Source organism: Rhinolophus ferrumequinum, chromosome 10 (assembly GCF_004115265.2).
Source record: "Rhinolophus ferrumequinum isolate MPI-CBG mRhiFer1 chromosome 10, mRhiFer1_v1.p, whole genome shotgun sequence".
NCBI classification, from domain to species: domain Eukaryota; kingdom Metazoa; phylum Chordata; class Mammalia; order Chiroptera; family Rhinolophidae; genus Rhinolophus; species Rhinolophus ferrumequinum.
In genome coordinates, this window is record NC_046293.1 from 17790132 (window position 1) to 17812303 (window position 22172).

The 22172-nt window shown below is 38.5% G+C and overlaps 1 protein-coding gene across 1 annotated transcript in view; it reads right to left on the reverse strand.

Moving 5' to 3' along the window:
• The window catches only part of UTP20 (UTP20 small subunit processome component), a 93678-nt gene that overhangs the window by 14267 nt on the left and 57239 nt on the right, over window positions 1–22172 (reverse strand). Inside the window, exons 33-51 of the mRNA XM_033116782.1 lie at window positions 21571–21714; window positions 21377–21427; window positions 21122–21274; window positions 19734–19889; window positions 19254–19394; window positions 18129–18266; window positions 16776–16915; window positions 16445–16527; window positions 13255–13532; window positions 12064–12203; window positions 11677–11833; window positions 8145–8243; window positions 6483–6650; window positions 5195–5361; window positions 4356–4497; window positions 3336–3452; window positions 1909–2079; window positions 1547–1678; window positions 972–1082 (exon numbers count right to left, since the gene is read on the reverse strand). Coding sequence (XP_032972673.1) covers window positions 972–1082; window positions 1547–1678; window positions 1909–2079; window positions 3336–3452; window positions 4356–4497; window positions 5195–5361; window positions 6483–6650; window positions 8145–8243; window positions 11677–11833; window positions 12064–12203; window positions 13255–13532; window positions 16445–16527; window positions 16776–16915; window positions 18129–18266; window positions 19254–19394; window positions 19734–19889; window positions 21122–21274; window positions 21377–21427; window positions 21571–21714 — 2688 coding nt within the window. The remainder of the gene's footprint in view (window positions 1–971; window positions 1083–1546; window positions 1679–1908; window positions 2080–3335; window positions 3453–4355; window positions 4498–5194; window positions 5362–6482; window positions 6651–8144; window positions 8244–11676; window positions 11834–12063; window positions 12204–13254; window positions 13533–16444; window positions 16528–16775; window positions 16916–18128; window positions 18267–19253; window positions 19395–19733; window positions 19890–21121; window positions 21275–21376; window positions 21428–21570; window positions 21715–22172) is intronic.

A 22172-nucleotide genomic window follows, 5' to 3' on the forward strand; every position in this document is an offset into this window, starting at 1 on the left:
AACAAATGTCTGAACACAAACCTGCTCACGTCACTCCCCTGCTGACTGATTTCAACAGCTTTTGCTCTTCTAAATCTTGAACAAGTCCACAAGGTCTTGTCTGACCTGGCTCCCTTCCCCACCTCACTCACCTTCATTTAGCTGCTCCAACAAGCTCAGCTCTACCCACCTCAAGGCTTACCTTCCTCAGGCATCCGCAACTCTCTTCACCTGGGAGGTGAAGCCTTATTCTCCCTTCAAAGCCTGCTCACATGCCAACCCCCAGGTAAGCCTTCCCCGACTCTCACATTAGGGTGGCTCTCCACCCGATCATGTACTCTTATCATACGCTCTTCCGTATTTTATTAACTCTAAGAAGCACAGGTTTTCATATTTTAATATATCTGAAATTGGGATGTGTCATATAACTGATGGCACCTACCCTTGTGTCAGAGTTTTTCCTTTCTTTAAGGTATGTAAGTAATGCTGTGTCTCGTAAGTGATGAACTACGACAGCACTTCTTTCCTCCTGGCACTCATGTGTCTGTAACTAAAGAACTATTTGTGGAATTTTTGTTTTGTGCCTGTTTACTGTAAGATAGGAACTATAAATTTTGGTTCACCACTCTTCCAGCGACACCTGACACACAGTGATATGCATAAGTGGTCCATGACGACGGACCTATGGATGGAAATCTTTGCCACAGGCTATCATGCTGAAGAAGGACCGGTACTTCTTTGTCTATCTGAAACATGCTACACATGGTGGGCTATACTCAAAATGCTCCTTGTTAACTGAAAATGCCCGTAAGACAAGGCAGAGACCCTTCTCACACTTGGAGTGTAGATGGGTATTCCTGAGTATCAGAATAAAGCATCAATATGACACAGAGTTATCTTCAGAATTCAGTCGATGTTGACAACTCTCTATCCAAAACCAAACAGAGAAGGCAGGGCCCAACCCTTGTTATGGGAGTAAGTTCTCTACAGACCTGTCTGCACTGGACTCTGACGGGTTCGCTTTGCGCAGAAATTGCCAACTTGGATACTTTCCGCATGACATCATCGATTTCGGGGACCAGCAATTTCCTTGATAAAATGGCCTAAAAAACAAAAGGAAAAGACATACTCTTCATGTTTTATTGCAGATGGGTGTAATAAAAAAATCAGTTTTTATTGCAAACTGATGTTAAAGTAGTCACAGACAGTTTTTCAGAAATAATGAAAAGTACCCCCAAAAGAAAAAGAACATAAAAATGGTTAAAATGGGCAATTTTATGTTATGTACATTTCACCAGAATTAAAAAGAAAAAGGAAGACACTGTCCAATACAATAAATACAGGTAGAATACTTGTGTTTGTACAGAATTGCCCGGAAGTATTAATATAGAGTTCACGTTCAAACCTTTTAATGAGTAGATATGTTAGCTTATAATTAATTAACCAAAACCATCATCTTTATAAGTACTTAATCTTGGAAGCCTACAGATAGTCAAACTACCGTGTTCCATGGTATTCTAGACATCTGACGTGAGGCTCATAAAATCCACAATGCTGATGACCATACCTTCAGAAGACCAAATGCAGTGGCCTGTCTTGAAGTATCATAAATGTCTTCCTCCGCGTATGCTAGTAGAACCTGAAGCTGCTTTTCGGTTATCTGGTAAGACTTCACTTTCTTCACAAGTATCGTCACACACTGCAGGTTTCAGGAGTGAGGTTAATAGGATGTCACACAAATCAGTATCCAGTGAAACAATGAGGACTTAATATAATATCAATGCTTTTTCACACTGGAAACCAACCCTCTGGCCTTAGCAAATTCATCTGGAAAACATTTGACCAGGACCACAAAGGACAAGGTGGAAAACTAACTTTGAGGTTAATCCTGGGGCTGGCCTTTTCTAAGTGCATGTGAAAACAGCTCACCTTGAAACAATTTACCACCAGGTGGAAGTTCTGGCCCCTGGCAGCTCCAAGTTTGGCATAGTCCTTCAGCAAAAGGAAAAGGTGTTTTGTCAGCTGTTCCGCTTTTGTTTCTATGGAAGGCAGAGGGAACCTCAAGACCCAGATCAGGCATTGTAGAGCACCTGTGATCACCTGAAAAACAAAACCAAAACCAGTCAACTTAGGAAGTGATTACACCCAATAACCCAGCACCCAAGGCTGTGTAGCCTCTATAAGCAATCGAGTTGAAGGAATGAAATGCTTTGACCAGCCCATGCTGGAAGAACTGCACCCAAAGTGTAAGAAGATAGGGAAGTTTCTTATTCCCTGTTGTAGGAGAACTAACTGCTCCTCCAAGACAAGTGAAGACACATCACAAGCTCACCTGCCATATTCTTAGCCTATCTGGGTAAATGAATGTATGGATTAACCAATTTTAGCAATTAAAAGAATGCATTACAAATGACGTTTTTTATTTCTAGAATGATTACTTCAATTTAATCCGTTCTTATAAGCTTATGTTACGTGTACAAGGAACTCTACTGAGTTTATAAATAAAAATAAAAAGGATGCCATCCCTCATTTAAGGAGCAGATAACTGGCTCAGAAATTAAGCATGGGAAACAATGAACTGTAATTTAATAGTTAAATGCTGTGCAAAAGGTATAAAAAAAGTGATTACCTGAGAATCCCTGACCCTCCAGCCCAAACCTCAGAGGTCACCTAGATGAGCTACTTCCCCTAGTTTAGCTCTCGCATCGACCCTACTGCTCTGGCTGCTGTGATGGCCTTATTGGGCTGGATGAGATGAAGACCCAGAGTAAAGAGCTCCGGAGTCAGAAAGACCAGGGCATACACCCCAGCTCTGCAGCTTATACTTATTCGACTACAGAGATGTTACTTAATCTCTCGGCACCTTCACTGTAAAACAGGCAATCTGAGGAAGGGGCAGAGCTGTAGGCGCTGGAGTCTGATAGACTGAGGCTCACAGTATCCTAGATCTAAGCTCTGGGGCAAGTCATTAGCCTGAGGCCTTGTTTTCTTATCTAAAAAACAAACGATAACCTACGCCTTATGGATGTTTCCGAGGATTCGTAGCAGTGAGTAGCAGTAGTGACAGTAATGATGAGGTGCCAATGATACGAATACGGGGACACCACCACGCACCCTCCTGAAGCTGTTGTGAGGATCAAATGAAATAATTAATGTTCCTAGAGGGGCTTTTAAAGCTTTAAGGGTATCCAAACATACGGGATTATTCCATTGGGGAGCAACTGAATGCAGGGAATAGAGGAGGTTCATGATGTCCTAAATCCCTTTAAAAACTCAACTATCTTATGAAGCACGAGCCTAGAAATACAATCCAGGTGTTTTTGCATGACACAGCTCTTGTGAAGGAAGATGCTCACCTTCACATCCATGGAACCCAGGCAGTCTATGAGGAGAGAAACGAAAGGATCCAACATTTCCAGAACACGTTCAGTGGAAGACTTGATCTTGGATGTCTTCAGACTCAGATGCAGCAGCTAAAAGTTTTAAAAAGATATTTCACAGCAGTTGCCCACAAGACTCAATGAGTTAGGTAAAGGTGAAACGATTTTAAGAGACACACATGAGATGTTAAGGTGCTTCTATTTGATATACAAAGCTTTTGAAAAAATGGGAAACTGCCTGGGAGGCCCTCCATGAGTGAGAAGGTGGGAGCTCACTGTGCAGCTGAGATTCTAAGTTCGCTAACCAAATGGTTACTCAGCATCTACTTTGATTCCAGGCACTGGCTCGGCACGCAGGATGCAGAAATGACCAAGATGGACACACTCCTGCTGTGATGGATCTTAGCCAGGAAGACAGACTCTAGGAAATAATGAACTGGCAACACAGGCTGCTTTGAGAGTTCTGTAGGGATCTGGGCAGAGTGAGGAATGGTGATGAGGTCCTGGGGCAGGAAGTGTGGAGACTTCATAGAACGGAGGGAAAGCCACATGTGGCTGGAAAGTGTGTGGGAGTCGTATAATATGAGGCTGGGCCCTTGCAGCCCAAATAAAGCACTGGCTCTCTCCTAGGAAAAAGGGAAGCCAATGAAGGGCTTTGAAAAGGAAATTAAATGATCAGACTTGTGGTTTTAAAAAAGCTCACCACCTTTTAAAAAAATTCAGAGTAGTTTAGAGGTGCAAACTCATGGGCATAGCAATAATGAAACCATAATGAGTATTAGGTCAGAATCATTTATTCTGTGAGTTATATTATCAACGTTAAGAAATAGAAGAGATACATAGTAAAAGGAGCAATGCACGTTTTAAAAAATATTCCATAATTTGTTGACAGCAAGGCATTTACAGTGGAGATGAGCAGTATTAGAATTTTGGCAGAGCAGTAAAAGGCACAGACCCACTGTGGGCAGTGAGTCTCACTATAAGGTTAATTCTTACCCGAAGCCCAGACTCAATGAATATGTGCATGTTCGTTTTCCTGCTCACAACAGCTTTCTGCCCACCTCGAACTGGAGTTGGGGGGAGCAGCAGACAGCTCTGGGGTGGCAGACGGGGATCGGGTGCAGGGGCTGTTGGATTTCTGTCAATCACAATGGAATAAATAAAGAACACTGTATGTTAACTTTCCCATTAGTTACTATGTCCCTCTCTGGTGATAAGAGCTGAGCACTACATAATGTGCTGTTTGCTGTGGGATTTTTCTCCTTTAACCACAAGACATAGCAGGGATTATCAGGTTGTTGATCGAGGTTACTAGCACAACCCCAGAAACAGAGGCCAGACTGATGCACACACATTCAAATTAAGATGAACAGGGCAAGGGGACACGCCCTTTCTTTGATTTCTGAAAACAAATGCTAAGGAGTGTCTTTTAGAACACAGAAGCAAAATCCAAAAGAAGCTTGCTAATAAGGTATTTTAAAATCTTTTAAGGTCTAAGTCTCTGATCAGAACGAGAGGTATGTACTGAAAAATCTATCCTAACTTTTGATTCAATAAATATCCAAAACAGAAATGGTATCAGAGAAATGCCAAAAAAAATCGGCTGCTGTCATGTTAGCTGCCCCATTCATCAGAAAAATAATCTCATGTTGAGATGTGCCACCCGGAAGGACCTCAGCCCAAATACCAGAAAGTAGTACCATCTTATAACTCAGATAAATATATTTTTTTAAACTAAAGCAAATTATTAAATTAACCCACTTAAAAGTAAATAAGCATGGAATGGTTTATCAGAAGCAAGCACCTAAACAATAGCTTTTTTTTTTCAAACTTACTTTTCTTTCTCTGTTAACAGGGGGAGATTTTCACTGACCAAACCGTAACTGAGCAAGAGAATGGATTCTGCCGTCATTTCCTGATTGACAATTAATCCTGCAATGATTCGGCGTAAGGTTTCATGAACTTTCCGGGCTAGTTTTAAACTCGTGGTATTTTGCAAGATCTGAAGGCAAACACAAATGTCATGCCAAGGTAACACAGAACTGCATTTTGACTTGTTGCAATGGTAGTTTTTAAAAAATATATATGTATTTGCTTTTTAATATTTTTTTTCTAATAAAAAAAGAAACATATTCTTAGTAAGATTTCAGAAATAGAATATATAAGACAAATTGACCCATAACCTCAACACCAGAGATAACCATGTCAGCAGTGTGTATGCCTCTGAATTTCTTGCAATCCCTGTGTGCTCTCTCTGTTCATGAGGACCGAGGGAACACAGCTGGAGATATGATGTGACATTTGTAAGACGTCAACCCTCCAAGGGCATTAAAAGCTATTTCTTTGCAAAGGTGGAGGGATTTGATAATATACATGGAAACTACATGTGCTCTGTTGACTCTTTTTCATCCTCGAAAATTTAACATTCTTAGATCAGGCTAAATGCATTTCTAGGGAAAATGATGGGGTTAATCTAGCAGCAAAACATTTGGAACTATAGTTAATTCATGCCATTAGACAGTGCTTTTTGCTCTAGTCTTAGTACATAAAACTGTAATAAAATTAATGTTTACTGAATGTTCACCCCTGTAACTGGCACAGAGAACACTATCCCTGTCCAATAGGAGGCAGAAAGAAACAGCTGGAAAATGTGAGCTTTGGAACAGAAAGATCTGAAACTAAGTCATGACTTTCCTCCGTACCCATGCTCCTTGCTACCTTCCCAAGCCTGAATTTTCCTATCTCTAAGACGGAAGCACCATCGATCTCACAGGGTGGTTGTGCAGGTTAGAAGAGATAATGAAGCACAATATTTAGAACATAATACATGCTCAACAAATGCGTTTTCTTCCTCTTGGTAATCTGAGAGCTGCAGTGTGACTCCAAAGGCCTACATTCTTAGCTGCTGACTATGATTTCCCTGCACGTCAATTCTTATTGCCTTTCCTTCTGCATCTGATGGCTGACTCTGATTCCTGGATTAGACTCAACTCAGGGCTGCCAGCTAGTGGCCATATAGTATTGGTGTCCTTTGCACCAAAGGAAATGGTGATCAGGTGCAGTGTGAAGGTTTGCCCTGCCAGGCTCTTTTCGAGATCTGCTGTATTACATTCAAGTCCTTACCTCTTTCAGTGGAAGGATAAGTTTGGTAACCTGATCTTTTCCTACAAACTTGCCCAGGATTTCATAAGAATCATAACTCTTGCTTCTTCGTGCCTCCATGACTTTGGAAAGGATCTGCTTTACTTCCTTCTCTTCAGCAATGGCACCAAACAACTCGTGGTTAAAAATCTTTAAAAGAAAAAAGCCAAATGGCAATTATGTACACTCAGAAGTGGAAAGAGCACTGGTACATCCAAACCAAGGAAAGCCATCTGGACTGTACTGAAATTAGTTGGTAAGAATTTCTATTGGATTTCACTTTTTTCAGTATAGTTTAGGGACCAATGACTAAAAAAACAAATAAATACAGAAACAGCTGAAGGTTTACACTAATGAGAAACAAAAGAAGAATATAGTAAGTCCTCAGTGTCATCGATAGGTTCTGTGACCTTAAATAAAATGACATAGGAACCAGTTTTGACATACGGATGACAAATGAAACCAGTTTTACCATCAGCTGACCGATATAAATAAGAGTTAAGTTCCTGTGGCATCTCATCAATATTATGACGATATGATGCTATTCGAGTACCTGCTGTACTCCATAGGTTTACACATATAAGTATGTAATATACAGACAGGTACTTCTCTGACACTATCAAAGAGTAGCTTAGTTTCTTTTTAAGAAATTCTCATGATATTTGCAACTTAGTTATTGAAAATAATACATTTAATTCAATGTTAATGTATATATTTTTAAATAAATAAACAAAAGGTTGTGTGACAAATTTAGTCTCTTCCTAATCCTAACCCCCAAATTATCAAATTACCCAATTTTAAAAGTTGATTGTAAGGTGAAGGGCTTAAGAAATTGGTAGTTACAAAATAGTTACGGGGATGTAAAGTACAGCATGGAGAACACAGTCAATAATGTTGCAACAACTACGTATACTGCCAGGTGGGTACAAGACCAGTGTGGGGTGGGAATCACTGCATAAATTATATAAATGTCTAACCATTATGCTGTACACCTGAAACTAATACAAAATAATATTGAATGTCAACTGTAACAGAAAAAAAAATCAAAGTGATACTTAAAAAAAAAAAAAGATTATGACCAGCTTTATTACAGTGGTCTGGAAACAAAACCACAGTATCTCCGAGGTATGCCTGTATGTACAAATTATTAAGATAGTTGAGCAATTCTCCAACTACGCTACGAGTTTACATTTTTATGAATAAATTTCAAAATGCTTCTGAAAGTCCATTAGCACACCTCATTTGAAAAGGAAAAAAAAGGTTGATTGTTACTAATTTTTTACTGTTATAAATAAAGCTTTGGTAAACATACTTTTACATAAACCTCAGACTACTTCTCTGATTATTCTTTGAAAACAAATTCTTGGAAGTGGGTGAAATTTCTGCTTATTTCAAAAGCTCTTGATACACAATGCCAATTTCCTTTCCAGGAAAGCTGTACCAACCCAAGACCTATTAGCGATGGCCGAGCACCCATCTCACTTCACTTGAGTCTTAGCTTTTTAAACCCCTGCTAATCTAAGAGATGACATAGTACACTATTTTCATTTTTACAGGCCATTATTATCTCTTATTTTGTGAACTGATTTTTTGTGTCCTTTGCCCACTTAAAAAAAATTTGGAATTCCTTTCTCTAAATCTTACCTCAATCATGATATTTAAACAAGAGTCCAAATCCCCGACGTGTAGCTTGTTGGTGAGGCCATGTAGCAACATGTAAACAGTGAAAGTTAGCACGTGGACCTAAAATAAAATGCACAGTAAGAGTATGAATGGTTGGGAACACCACACAAGACAAGATCTAAGCACTGCAAAGAGAACATTCCCAGTATATAATCTGTCATCATTGTAGGGAGTAGCTTTGAAAAATGACACATACTTACGTCACTATCTAAAATCCTTTCACCAAATGGTCATTTTGTCCAAAAGACGCTCAGAAACATATTGCCGTGCTGAGGATTATGGTGACTAAACCAGGCCAGTGGTTTATAAAGAAAGGCATGAGAGTCGAACTTTAAAAACCAAACTGTGAATTAAGAAGCTTGCCAATGTTGAATACAATCAAAGAAGGTAAAGTGTTATGAAGGAAACAAGTAAGTTTTTGCCCTCCAGGGTAACCATAGCTACCATTCCTAAGAGCTTGCCGAGGGCCAGGTGCGTATTAACATCTCTCATGTATCGAGTCATTTATTTCTCACCCTCTGTATCTATAATCATGTGCCACGTTATCGGAACTTTTCAGAAGGGAAGCTGAGGCACAGAGAGGTCAATAATTTGCCCAAGGTTACATGGGTAGGAAGTGGTGAATCAGGATTTGAGAGCAGATGGGCTGGCACCAGAGCCCCTCACTAGGCTATGCTGCCTCTCAAGGTTTTTGATTCTTTACATTGCTTCCTGCATTGTAAAGTTATCAAGGTAAACATCAGCTAATGATCATAGGCTGAGGAAATATACATCGTCAATACATAGATTGAATTTGAAAATGAAGGCATAATTTCATTTTCATGTGTCTACTTGTGATCTTTCGGTGCTTTTATATATGTGTGTGTGTATATATATATATATATATATATATACACACACACACACACACACATATATAAAATGTTTGCCATTTAAAAAAATCCTTTTGGGGGGGATAAAGAATAACACTTGAAGAATACAATTTTGGTAGTGTCTACATGATTAACACTAAAACCCAAACCAGTTGTACTTTGGTCCCTATTTTAATTATTTTAACAAGTACTGGGATGGACTTGAAAAACAGGCAGCTAGAGAAAAAAGGGTTACTCATTTTAGTGCCTTAGGTGCTCCATTTAAATGTGAGTAACTCCTCAAAGACAGAGCTGTGCTGTATTCATCCTTGCCTGCCAGTGCTCAACACAGCACCTCACACAAAGTGGTCATGAAATAATGCTGGCTGAAAGAATAGAATAAAAATGGATGCCGACAGGGGCTCCAGTTCCAGGAAAGATGGAGATAGCACCCTCTACCCTGTGTCGGGGTATACAGAATGCAGCTGTAACACCTGGACAGCAGCTACTGGGGAAGAACACCAGAATGCAAGTACCACCAAAGCTCACCCAGCCCCTCAGCACCCCAGTGGTGATGGTGGTGGCAGTGGCCCACAACTCTGTGGGCGGGGAACCCTCCTCTCCTCCCATGGAACTGCAGTTCCAAGAGGGTGGGCCAACTCTTGTTGCTTTTCTCCATCTCTATTCTGCCAGTGCTTGGCCCGATATAGGTGCAGATGTAGGAAGTGCATAGCAAAGCAGAAGAGAAAAAGCCCCAGCTTTCTAGCTGGAGGACTGAAACAAATGGAAAATAAATTGTTAGTAAAAAACAGAAGATACAAAGAACCAAATGGAAATTTCAGAACTGAAAAACCCAATAACCAAAATAAGAATCTCACTGGATAGGCCCAACAGCAGGATGGAGACAAAGGAGGAAGGAATCAGTCTAACATGAAGATAGATTAATAGAATTATTCAATGTGAACAACAGAGGGGAAGAAGACTGAAAGGATATATAAACAGAGCCTCAGTGATGAGTGGGACAAAAACAAAAAGTCTAATATTCATTTCATTGGAGTTCCAGGAGAGGAGAGAGTACAATGCAGAAAAATTATTTGAAGAAATGATAATTGAAAACTCCCAAATTTGGTTGAGAAGCTCAGAGCTTACCATGGGCTAGGCACGTATTAATACCTCACATGTACTGAGTCACTTAATTCTCACCCACTCTGTGATGTTGGTGCTATGTTATTGGCATTTTTCGGAAGAGGAAGCTGAGGTGCAGAGAGGTCAAGTAACTCTCCAAACAGGGTAAACCCAAAGAAATCCACACTCAGACATATCATAATCAAACTGCTGCAAAATAAAGACACAGTCTTTAAAGCAGTCAGAGAAAAACAATGCATTACTCAGACGGAAACAATGATGAATAACTGGATTATTCATCAGGAAGGCCAGAAGGAAGTGGTACAACATTTTTGAAGTGTGAAAGAAAGAATGTCAATACAGAATTACCCATCCAGAGTCAATATCCTTCAGGAATGAAGGTGAAATGAAGACATTCACAGATAAGGGAAAACGAGAAGAATCTGCTGCCACCACACTTGCTCTACCAGATGGAAGTTTTTTAGACTGAAGAGGAATGATGCCATAAAGAAATGTAGAAATTCAGAAATGAAGGAAGAACCATAGAAATGATAAGTATCTGGGCAAAATAATAGAACAACTCTTCTCGAATTCCTTAACATACGTTTGACAATTAAAAGCAAAAACTCAAAAGTTTTCAATATGTGCAATGTGATACATGAATAACTAAAGCCAAAAGAGAAGAGTGAAGGGGACCTGTATGGTGGTAAGGTTTCTATGTTCCACTTGAAGGGGTAAAATACTGAATCTCACTAGATTATTAAAAGTGAGTTTGTATATGGTAATCCTTAGAGCAGCCACTAAAAAAACTACACAAAGAGAGATTGTCAAAATGAATAGTGGTATTTTTAGTGTGTCAGACTTATCACGTGGAGAGTAGGAGCCGTACCTATGAACAAATTAAGACACAGAAGGTGAAGCTAACTACTGGGAGTCTTGGTTGAACTTGAAAAGAACAAGCTACAGTGTTCATCTACCTTGAGATCACCCAGGGATCTTATTAAAATGCAGCTTTTGTGGGTCAGGTACAGGGCCCTCAATTCAGCATTTCTAACAAGCCCCCAAGTGCTGCTGGTGGCACTTGTCCAGGGCCCACACCGGGAATAGTGAGGAGCTGGCCAGCCACGTGACTCAAAGAGCTGTGTGTTCCTCCTGGAGAGCTGATTATTTTTGTGACTTACGTCAACTGCTTCAACTCTCAAACAAGTTCATATTTTATTGTTCGCATTTGTGGCAATACATTCAACTAGAGTTTTTTTTTTTAAGAACTCAGAGGATGAAGAATTTGGTATCAAGTGATTGGAGGTAATGTAACCCAGGTCTAGAAGGAATTTTACAAAAATCAAATATAGGAGCTTTTAAAAATATTGATTAGAAACTTTTCAATATTTTTGCTTGCTATCTCAGTGGATCAACTTTACTGAAGATAGACCCAAAGCACCGTGACTGATAGTGTTCAAATTGTAAACATATGAACCCCAATCCAACTTGAATATTAAGCACATGGTGCAGTTTACCTGGTATCCACGGACAAGGGTAGTCTGTAATTCTTTTAAAATATATTGTAGGTAGTGCACACCCAGATCTTCTATTATTTTTGCGAGAGTGCTGCGTGCAATGTCTCTGATTTCTTGTGCTCTGTTCTTGAGGAGGACACACACTTTCAGCAAAATACTAGAAAATGAGAAATGAAAAAATGACTAATCATAAAAACAGAGGCAAATAAAATTCTAAACATCTTCTTCTCTCTTAATTGCTCATAATCCAAATTTCCCAACTTGGATTCTAAACCACAGCAAATTGTGACAGTACTTTTCTTCCTGACAAAAAGAGATTCAAACGTCAGGAAGAAAGAACCGATTTTTGAGTTTCACGGAACTTTTCCAATTTGTCACAGAACCTACCTTGGCAGATTAGTTTCCATAACTTCTTGTGGGAGGGACTGCATTAGCTTAACCATGGCAAAAGCTAAAGGAACTCGAATTACTTCCTCATCATTCACAACCTTGGATTTTATGAGCTTGTGTTCTTCTTCCCTTTTTGACTGTAAGAAAAGTTCAGGTTAAACTAAAACGAAAATACACGGATCAGGAACCTACCAACACTGCAACTTTTCATTTGAAAAATAAACTCTTTTGATATATCTTATGTGCATTTCTAAGTTTGGAGCCTCAAGAAACAAACATTATGCAATTTGAGAATAACCCTCTATAAATTGTAAAAATAACAGGAATAAGAATGTTTTTTCAAAAGAGCAACCAGAAAAACATATAGCCAAGTTTTTACTGATGTGGGTTAAGACTGCTCTGAAATACATAAAAATCACATAAAATTTGTATCAGTTGGGACTTTCAAGTGTTTGAGGGACATTGAAGGTACACAGGAAATACAGTGCCTCATACAAGAAGGTTATTTACTAATACGTAAAATGACCAAGTCAGTATTTTAGCAAGGGCTTGCAAATGTTTTCTGTAGAGGGCCAGATAGTTAAGTATTTTTGGCTTTTAGTCTCTGTTGCAGCTACTCAACTCTGTTGTGGTAATGCAAAAACAGAATTAGACCACATGTAAATGAATGCATATCACTGTGTTCCAACAAAATTTATTTAAGAAAACAGGCTGCAGGCCAGATTCAGCCAATGGCCTGTTTGCCAACCCATGTTTTATACTGAGAAGGGCGGGCTCTGGTTCAGGAGAATCCACTCCTAAATGTTATACCTGTTAACAGGGGGAAGATAATTTTGAACAACAGGTTTTTCATTCCATGGGTTGGGTTTTTCATTCCAAGAATGAGAAAAAGGAAACAGACTAATTTTTAATAACCTGTTTTGGAAGTGGGAGTCATCTTAGTATCTACTTTGGAGATAGAAAAACAGATACCTACCATATGAAAATCATAATAAAGAAGGAACACTGCCTAGCTGCAATCATGTTGAACTTGAAGATGACGAGACAAGAGAAAGGTGAATTGTGAAATGTTGAGATAAAAGAAAACCCAAAAGCTGAAGTCAATTGATAATAGGAGCCTCAGTCTGACCGGACCCCACAAACACCCCAGTTCACGCAGACCTGCTGGGCCCCAAATAGAATAATTACCGCAGATGTCAGGCATTTATGTAGCCTGGGTAAGATATCCCCGGTTATGGTTCCTTGGATATTTTTAATTGTTCTCTCCAATTCTTCCTTACTCCGAGGAAGGGAAGAGATGGACTTGGTGATACACTCGTTTTCATTAGCTGCTGTTCCTGGAGGAGGGTTTCCTAGTTCTTCATTGTTGTCGGACAAAATCTTACATCTGTTTTCCTTCTCTTCCTCATCCATATGCTCTAATTCCATGGCTTCATGCTCTGGCAACTCAATCTCTTCTATTGTGCCTATGTTTAGTAAACAATACAAGCCATCTTAAATCAAATAAGGTAAACAACACAGTTAAGTAATCTTTTCTACCAGTATTAATAATAAATATCTAGTCACCAAAGATGGGTAGGCAAGATAAGGGCAAAGGAAACCTTAATAAATGAGAGGGCTATGGTTTTTTGCTTTCTCACAGTTTAGAGTCTAATGAGGAATACAGACAAGTACATTGACAATTATAAAAGAGTGTGAATTTTGGGAACACACTGGGAGGCCAGTGGGGTAGGAGGATCGTTAACCAAAAGAAAGTTTCTAAAGTATTGAGGCTGAAGGTTTACAAAAGCAAAAATCGACATTCACGAGCAGGAATATCATAATGGCAGCCTACAGTTCTTATGCAAAAAGGTCCCTTAAGGTAGGGTTCTGTTTATTACAGAAAATTAGACAGTATAGTATTGTGGGGTGAATCCAGCCTTGGCTCTGCTAACCAGCCATGTGACTATGGTCAATTAATTTAACACTAGTGGGTTAAATTTCACCAGAGAAATGGAGAGGGCACCTACCTTGCAAGGCTATTGTGAGTATTAAATGAGATCAAGTCTATGAAGCACCTAAAATATATTTCTGACACTTCACTGACTCTCAAAAAATGGTAGATATTAGCCTTTGTTTTGTTTACTGGCTGTGTAGCTTTGGGAATATTACTTTACATTTCTGAACCTTCACTTCTTCTATCAAAAATATGGGGTAAGTAATAACTAAGATTCTTATGAGGACGGATGAGGTAATGTTTATAAAAGCCCAGCTCATAGTAGGTGCTCAATAAATGTTTTAAACTTCCATCGTATCTAAGAGAGAGTTAAGCAAATTAAGTATTTTAATTTTTTAATGTTTCTATTTATGTATAATTGCAAAATGCAGATTCAACTGACTGAAGACAAACTATTAAGGAGCTTTGGATGGCCTGGTGGCTCAGGCGGTTAGAGCTCCGTGCTCCTAACTCGGAAGGCTGCTGGTTCGATTCCCACATGGGCCAGTGGGCTCTCAACCGCAAGGTTGCCGGTTCAACTCCTCGAGTCCCGCAAGGGATCGGGGGTCCGCCCCCTGCAACTAAGATTGAACACGGCACCTTGAGCTGAGCTGCCTCCCGGATGGCTCAGTTGGTTGGAGCACGGGCTCTCAACCACAAGGTTGCCAGTTCAATTCCTCGCGTCCCGCAAGGGATGGTGGGCAGCGCCCCCTGCAACTAAAATTGAACACGGCACCTTGAGCTGAGCTGCTGCTGAGCTCCCGGATGGCTTAGTTGGTTGCAGTGCGTCCTGTCCTCTCAACCACAAGGTTGCCGGTTCGACTCCCACAAGGGATGGTGGGCTGTGCTCCCTGCAACTAGAAAATGGCAACTGCACCTGGAGCTGAGCTGCGCCCTCCATAACTAAGACTGAAAGGACAACAACTTGAAGCTGAATGGCATCCTCCACAACTAAGACTGAAAGGACAACAACTGGACTTGGAAAAAAGGCCTGGAAATACACACTGTTCCCCAATAAAGTCCTGTTCCCCTTCCCCAATAAAATCTTTAAAAAAAAAAAAAAAACTATTAAGGAGCTTTAGTACATTGTTTAAAACACCAGTGGTTCTTACACATTCAAACCAGTGTTTTCTATTCATTAGTGTGGTTCTAGAGTGATTTTACCATGAATCAAAGAATTAGAAAATTTTGAGTAGAAACATTGGAGGAGTGCAAACTAAGGGCCAGAATATTTCAACGTCTTTAGCCAAAACAATTAGGATAAATACCTTGTTCTATTTGAGTGTTCATTCTTTTCCTTATTTTTCTGTTCTGGCTAGAACTTCTAGTTTGACGTTCGATATAAGTACTAGTAGCAAGTATCATACTTTACTTCATTTTGATTTTAAAGCAAAGACTTTTTATCCTTTACTATTAACTATAATGTCACGTTAGGTTTTTAAAAGGCATTTTTCAAGAGGTTAAAGGAATTTCTATTTATTCCTTGCTTGATAATTGCTTTTATCATGAATATATATTGAATTTAATCAAATGTTTCCCTGAGTCTACTTAATCGCATGTTTTTATGCGAATGTGTTAACATTCCATTAACCAATTCTACCAACCTCAAGAGTTACGGGGGCTTCCTCTTTCTCAATCATCTGAAATGGCTGGTATTAAGGCTGAAATTACCTATTCCTTGAAATGGTTGTAGAACTTCCCTATAAAACAGTCTCAGGCTGGCGTTTTCATTAGGAGTTGGTTTTTAACTACAGATTCCATTTCTTTAGTGTTTAGAAATGCATCCAGGTTTTCTACTTCTTCTAAAGTCAGTTTTTGTATTTTACTTTTTTTTTTTTGTACATTTCAGCCAAGTATTCAAATTTATTAAGTACAAAGATCATAATATTATTTTACCCTTATCATTTAGTTGTGACCTTTTAAAATTCCTAATATTATTTATTATGCCTTCTATTTTCACTGATCAAACTTGTCAAAGGTTTGTCAATTTATAATCTTTTCAAATATCTATTTTTAGTTTGATGATCCTTTCTTATGGTATCTACTTTATATTTCATTATTTACTGCTCCACTTTTTAATCTTTTTCTTATACTTTCTTTGCATTCATTGCTTAATGCTCTTTCCAAACATGAAGGCGATAAAATTGGATTTCTATGTAAATAAGTAACCTACAGATCAGATTTTCCCACCTAAATAATTTAGACTGGCTTTCTCTATTGTTAAATAAGTTTTCATAAGAATACTCAAACCATTCATTTTAACTTCCTCCTGACTCATTCACTGGTTACTGCTACAAGAGCAAAAAAAAGGAAATACGTTGAATTTTGCCATCTTTAATTCATTATCATAAATTATCCAAAAATAGGATGGAAACCTAGTTTAACAAAGTATTAAAAACTTACTTTCTTCATTCTGAATTTTTTTCATTTGTTCTTCAAGAGTTTTGTGGTCAAAGTGGAATGCTTCTAACACTGTTACTAGCAAACTGTTAAAAAAAGGTACAAGAAATTTGCATTTGATTAATAATATCATTTGATAATTAAAAGGAGAATTTAAAGACGTATAAACATTAAAATTATTTTTACCAGTTTTAGGTATTTTTGAATTTAACAAACATTAGCATAACTTCATTAATACAATGTAAAAATACACTGAAATTACAGAGAGACTACTTCAGGAAATAATCCAAATTTAAATTTTAAAAGTAAAACAAAATAAGAAGTTTGACCATACCTGACACCCAACTTTTGATTGATCTGTCCTGTCTGTAAGACATGAATGAAATGTTTCAAGTAATATACATATGCTGACCAAGAGAGATGTCTGCAAATAGCTCCAATAATCTCCGTGGCAGCAATGATTATATTTTCATGCTGTAAAGCAAATCAAAAGCATTAACATAAAGCAAGCATTTGCTAATGACATACAGAGCTAACGTGGTACATTAAAAAAGCTTAGGTGATCAGCAATTATATAAAAGAAAGAATGCCCAAACTATACTCCATTTCCACCCCCTACCTCTAAGAAAAGATGCTGTCAATTAAGAAATGACACCTTCCTTTACCTAAAGGATATTAACACATTCTGGACTCTTTCCACTCAGACCACCCTGATAGTTTCAAGTAAATTCAATGTGTAAAACTTGACAAATGCCAAAATTAAGTATAGACTGCACTGCTCAACATTCAAAAGTACACTGCCTTGGAAACTTCTCTTTAATATCATGATAAAGAAGAGGAACTAGATTTACTCTCATACCTTGAACTAGAAAAACAGGCAAAAATATATGAAACAACAGTTTTCAGACTTGAGACATCAAACCGTGCAGGGCAGTGACCGCTGAGAGGAGGGAAACAAATGAAGTGTGCTTTATAATGATCCCAATCACTATGTAGAGAGAACTGTCAGGTCAGAGCATGGGAGGGGAAACCCAGAAGGGCCCAGTGCCTGAGTGAAGGAGGCAGAGTTGAGGCAATGGTGGCCAGAGGCCACAGGGCTGAGTACCAGAGAGGAAGAGCTGTGCAGAGAGGAAAGTGGTATGTCTCTGAGAAAGTTACGTACCTCACTTATTCTCAGTTTACTCTCCTGTAAAATAGTGACAACAGTCCCTACCCATAGGGTTGAGTTGTGGTAAGGAAGAAGTCATATTATGTAATCAAGTACTTACAATAGCGCTTGTATCTGGTATAGTGCTAAAGAAAAGTTAGCTATTATTCTGTTTCATTTCTTATGAGCCATTTGGGAAAACAACTACTCTGCTGATTAGTGGAGTTTGTAAGAAATAAGTCCTATGACACAAAAATAGAAGTATGCCATCTTAGGAATGTGGTCATTTCTAAGAGTGGAAATATTTTGTGGTTGGCCTTGGTGAGCGAGTAATAGTAAAAATAAAAGCCACCATTTATGGAGCATTTTCTATGTGCCTGGCACAATGCTAAGGGCTTTAGAACTACACTAAGCCTCTGATTATGGTGACAACATCAATATGCATACCACCAAATTCAGATGCCATTCCTCACCTACATTTTGGGAAAGTGTGTCATGGTATAGGTAGGGGTTCACTGGTTTCTGGATCTAATGCCCTACCTTGAGCATTTTCTCATCAAAAATTGGAGTCATGGCATAAGGCATGATGTAATTCTGGAGAGATTTAGAAGACAGCATGATTTTGCCTTCCATTAGTTGTTTTGCCAGTTTCTTCAAGGCTCTTGCTCGCCTGTGGATCTATGAGTAAGATAAAATATTGAATGAGTTACTGAGTAATCTCACCTAGGACCAGCTCCATTTCAGTTATCATATTCCTTTTCCATGAAAAGATTAAGGAATGAAATACAGTCCGTGTTACATGACAAACACCTGTGTCTCGACTTGCTTCCGAAAACATAATCCATAGCACTTGTTTAACAATGGATCCAAAAGCACTGAAACGTCTTTAAAAAAGGCAGAGAGGGGCCATTCTGGTGGCTCAGGTGGTTGGAGCGCTGTGCTCCTAATGCCGAGGTCACTGGATAGATTTCCACATGGGCCAATGAGCTGCGCCCTCTACAGCTAAGATTGTGAACAACAACTCTCCCTGGAGCTGGGCTGCCCTGAGTAGCTGGAGCTCGGTGTGAGCTGCTGTGTGCTGCCACGGGCTGCTATGCTGCCTTGGGCTACTGTGTGCTGCCAGGAGCAGCCGATGGCCAGTGTGAGTGGTCGGCAGCCAGCGTGAGTGGCCCGCAACCATCGTGGGCTGCCGTGTGCTGCCATGAGCGGCCGGTGGCCAGCGTGAGTGGCCAGCAGCTGTGTGTGAGCAGCTGACAGCTGGCGAGAGCTGTTGTGAGTGGCCGACCAACGACCGGGTCAACCGACTGGGGGTGGAGGGGAGGAAATGTAAGTCCTATAATACCAGCATGGGCCAGGGAGCTGTGTCCTACACAACACAAATAATGGCTTGAACTGGAATGGGGGGAGGGAGGTGGAAGAAGGGGGAAAAAAAATCAATAAAAATGGCAGAGAAAGGCGACACTTATTGTGGTTGGTGATACCACCAAGAAAATCAGACCCCAGGAAATGATCATCTCCTATTCAAGTTGACTGATACCATGAAGACCAAGGAATGAGAAGTTCAAAACCTTTTGGAAAATTAAAATACATCTTTTTAAATGAGACAGAACTGTTTGAAATGCTTATTTTATAGGCAGGGGAAAAAAAATCAGAATTGTCCTCTACCTGAATGTGCTTCATATTCTCAAAGAAGTCCATTTCTGGATCATGGTAATCAGTAAGCTGTACCAAGTCTTTAAATTCTGGTTGATCTGGAAAGGTTTGAATTAAACAGGAAAGCAGCGTGGTATAATCCTGATGAATACTCTGCAAATACCAAGTTGAGAAAACAAAATTTTTATTTAAAAAAAAAATTTGCTTCCTAGATAATACAAAGAAACACAAAAAAAATCATTAAAAATTTTTTTTTAAAAGTAGAACATTCCCACGGTAAAAACAATCTACATAAAATCAGAGATGATTGCTCTCTTTTCCATTCTTACTTTCCTGTTAAAAGTTTGGTTTACACAATCAAGTATTTTAATTAAATGTACTAAACCATGACTGCTTTTCTAAGCAGCAGTAGGGAAAAATAAAAACATAACTCAAAACCACAGATAGTATTAATAGTACTTAAAAGACTGCTACAATTGCAAGCCCCAGTACCTCTGTTTGGCTCTTCAAGCCTTTCCTCAGTTTCTCCAGGAGTGAACGATGAATGATTTCTCTATATTCTTTCTCTGTGACATTCAAGGCAGCTAGCTTTTTGATGATACTCATCAAGCACATGTTGGCATTATCACTTAAAGACATGTCTCCTAACTGGAAACAGGAAAAAAAAAACCCAAATTATTATTTGTAATAACTGTAATATGGAATTTATTTCCTAATGAAAGACGTTACAAAATTTTGCCACTGCTCTGTGTAAAAATTCCTACTAAGAAATGTCCCACAGGTACTTCACACCTAAGGAAGAACCAAACGAAGGGCTGTGAGGAATATAGCAAATGACTTTGAAATACCATGCTTACTGTTAAGTGTCACTTAATTTCAGAAAATACTATGACATAGACTTTTAATTTAGTTTTCCTTCTCAAAGTAAATAGAATAAAAGGCTCAGTAAACCTAGTTTTCAATATTCAGTACCAGGTGATCACTGAAAATGGCTGGTTTTAATTCCAGTTAGTTGCACTAGAATTCCTGGTTTGAGAATGTAGGTAGTGAGTATAGAGAGAGTATTTCCAACTCAGACACCCAGGCAGTGATTTAGAATTCTTTGTGTAGAAATCTGACATGATATATAAAGAATGAGCCCCAAATGGGGAGATTACTTTTTCATATATTATACAATCCTTGTATCAGCTGAGTAACTATAAAAAGTCACAAAGAGATTACTGATGCCATTATATGGCTAACTATTAATTAAGGGTTTCATTTTGCCCATTTTGAGGTCTTAATTAAGTTCAGCAACACGGTACTTAATATAGTCCAAACTCCTTTTATTTTTATCATATCAATACAAGAGGGCAAACTGTCAAATAGTAGTTACATAACTGACAAATTGAGATATAACTGACATACCATCAAATCCACCCTTTTAAAGTGTACAATTTAATGGTTGTTAGTATAGTCACAAGGTTGTGCAACCATCACCACGGTCTAACTTCAGAACATTTTCATCACCCCCAGAAGAAAGCCTGTACCAGTAAGAAGTCACTGCCCATTCCTCTCTCCCCCCAACAGCCCCTGGTTACCCCTAAGTTACTTTCTGTCTCTATGGATTTCCCTATTCATATACAGCTCTTCTGACTTTTCACAGAGCTTCCACATAATATATTATGTGGAATATATTCATAACATAATATGTTATTCAAAATATTTGTCTTTCATATCATGAGAATAACAACATGATCTTTGACAAACGAAATACTGTGCAACTAAAAGAAAGACATTTTATACTAAAAGCCCCTGTCCTCAAAACACAAATTAGATCATGTACTTGCATTATCAAAACAACAAAAAACACTTCATAGAGGATTGCTATAAAAACCTACCTCCAGATTATAGAAACAATTATGCATAACTGGAATGAGGTAGTTAACATCCACGGTTTGCATCTCTTTAATGTAAGAGGTGATAGTCTGGAACGCTGAGAAGCGAACGTCAAAGTTGATGTCGTCAAGGTGTCTTTTATCAAAGGCGTTAAGCTACGAGAAATGCCATTGAAACCACATAAATGAAAGCATATGAATCTTAAATAAACACAAATGACAATACTTTTGAAGAAAAGAGAAGATTTTCTTTCTTACCTTGACAACATCAGTAATATATTTTAATCCACTGTCAAAATCAGAAAGAGTCTAAAAGGAATGAAAACAGTATGTTAGAGAATAAAACCTTAATTTTTGTGCCCACCTCCCTTCCCCTCTCCTCATCTTCCCCTCTCCCTGACTCGAAGAGGTGATATGGGGTTAAAAAAAAAAAAAAAAAGAATATTACAGACCTCGAAAACTGTACAAAGCAATCGTCTTGACAGCTTGTTCTTAGTAACTGAGAAGAGTTTTGCCAGAGGCTTGAGGAAGCTTGGAGGCTCCAGACAATGTTTTAACAGGTTTTGTACTGTCACCAGAATATCAACCTCTGTATCCTTAGAAAGAAATATTAAGAGAAATCATAGTTCAATTAATTTATAAAACTGTTCAACTCGGCTTTAATATATTACAGCACAGAAAACAATTATAAGTAAGAAGTAAAAATAGTAACTAGAAGAGTTATTTCATAGTCTTTTAAAAGTTCTTAACATTTAACATAAAATCCATTATAATGTCCATGAATAGTTTCTTCCTTTAATTCTAATAGAAAACAAGCATAGTTTTGAACAAACTTTCTTCTATCTTAGTCAAAAAAGAGCCAAGAAAAATGAGCTTGCTGAAGAAAAATATACACTGCCGGTTGTCTACAGATCTGTGGTCTTCTAACCTGAATTACTACATGATTATATAGATGTTCAGTATAACTACTAAGGCCGTATAAGTAATTTTGAGCCATGGGAAGGCTCTTTTAATCAAGATTGAACTACTATTTGAAAACCATATCAGAAACTCT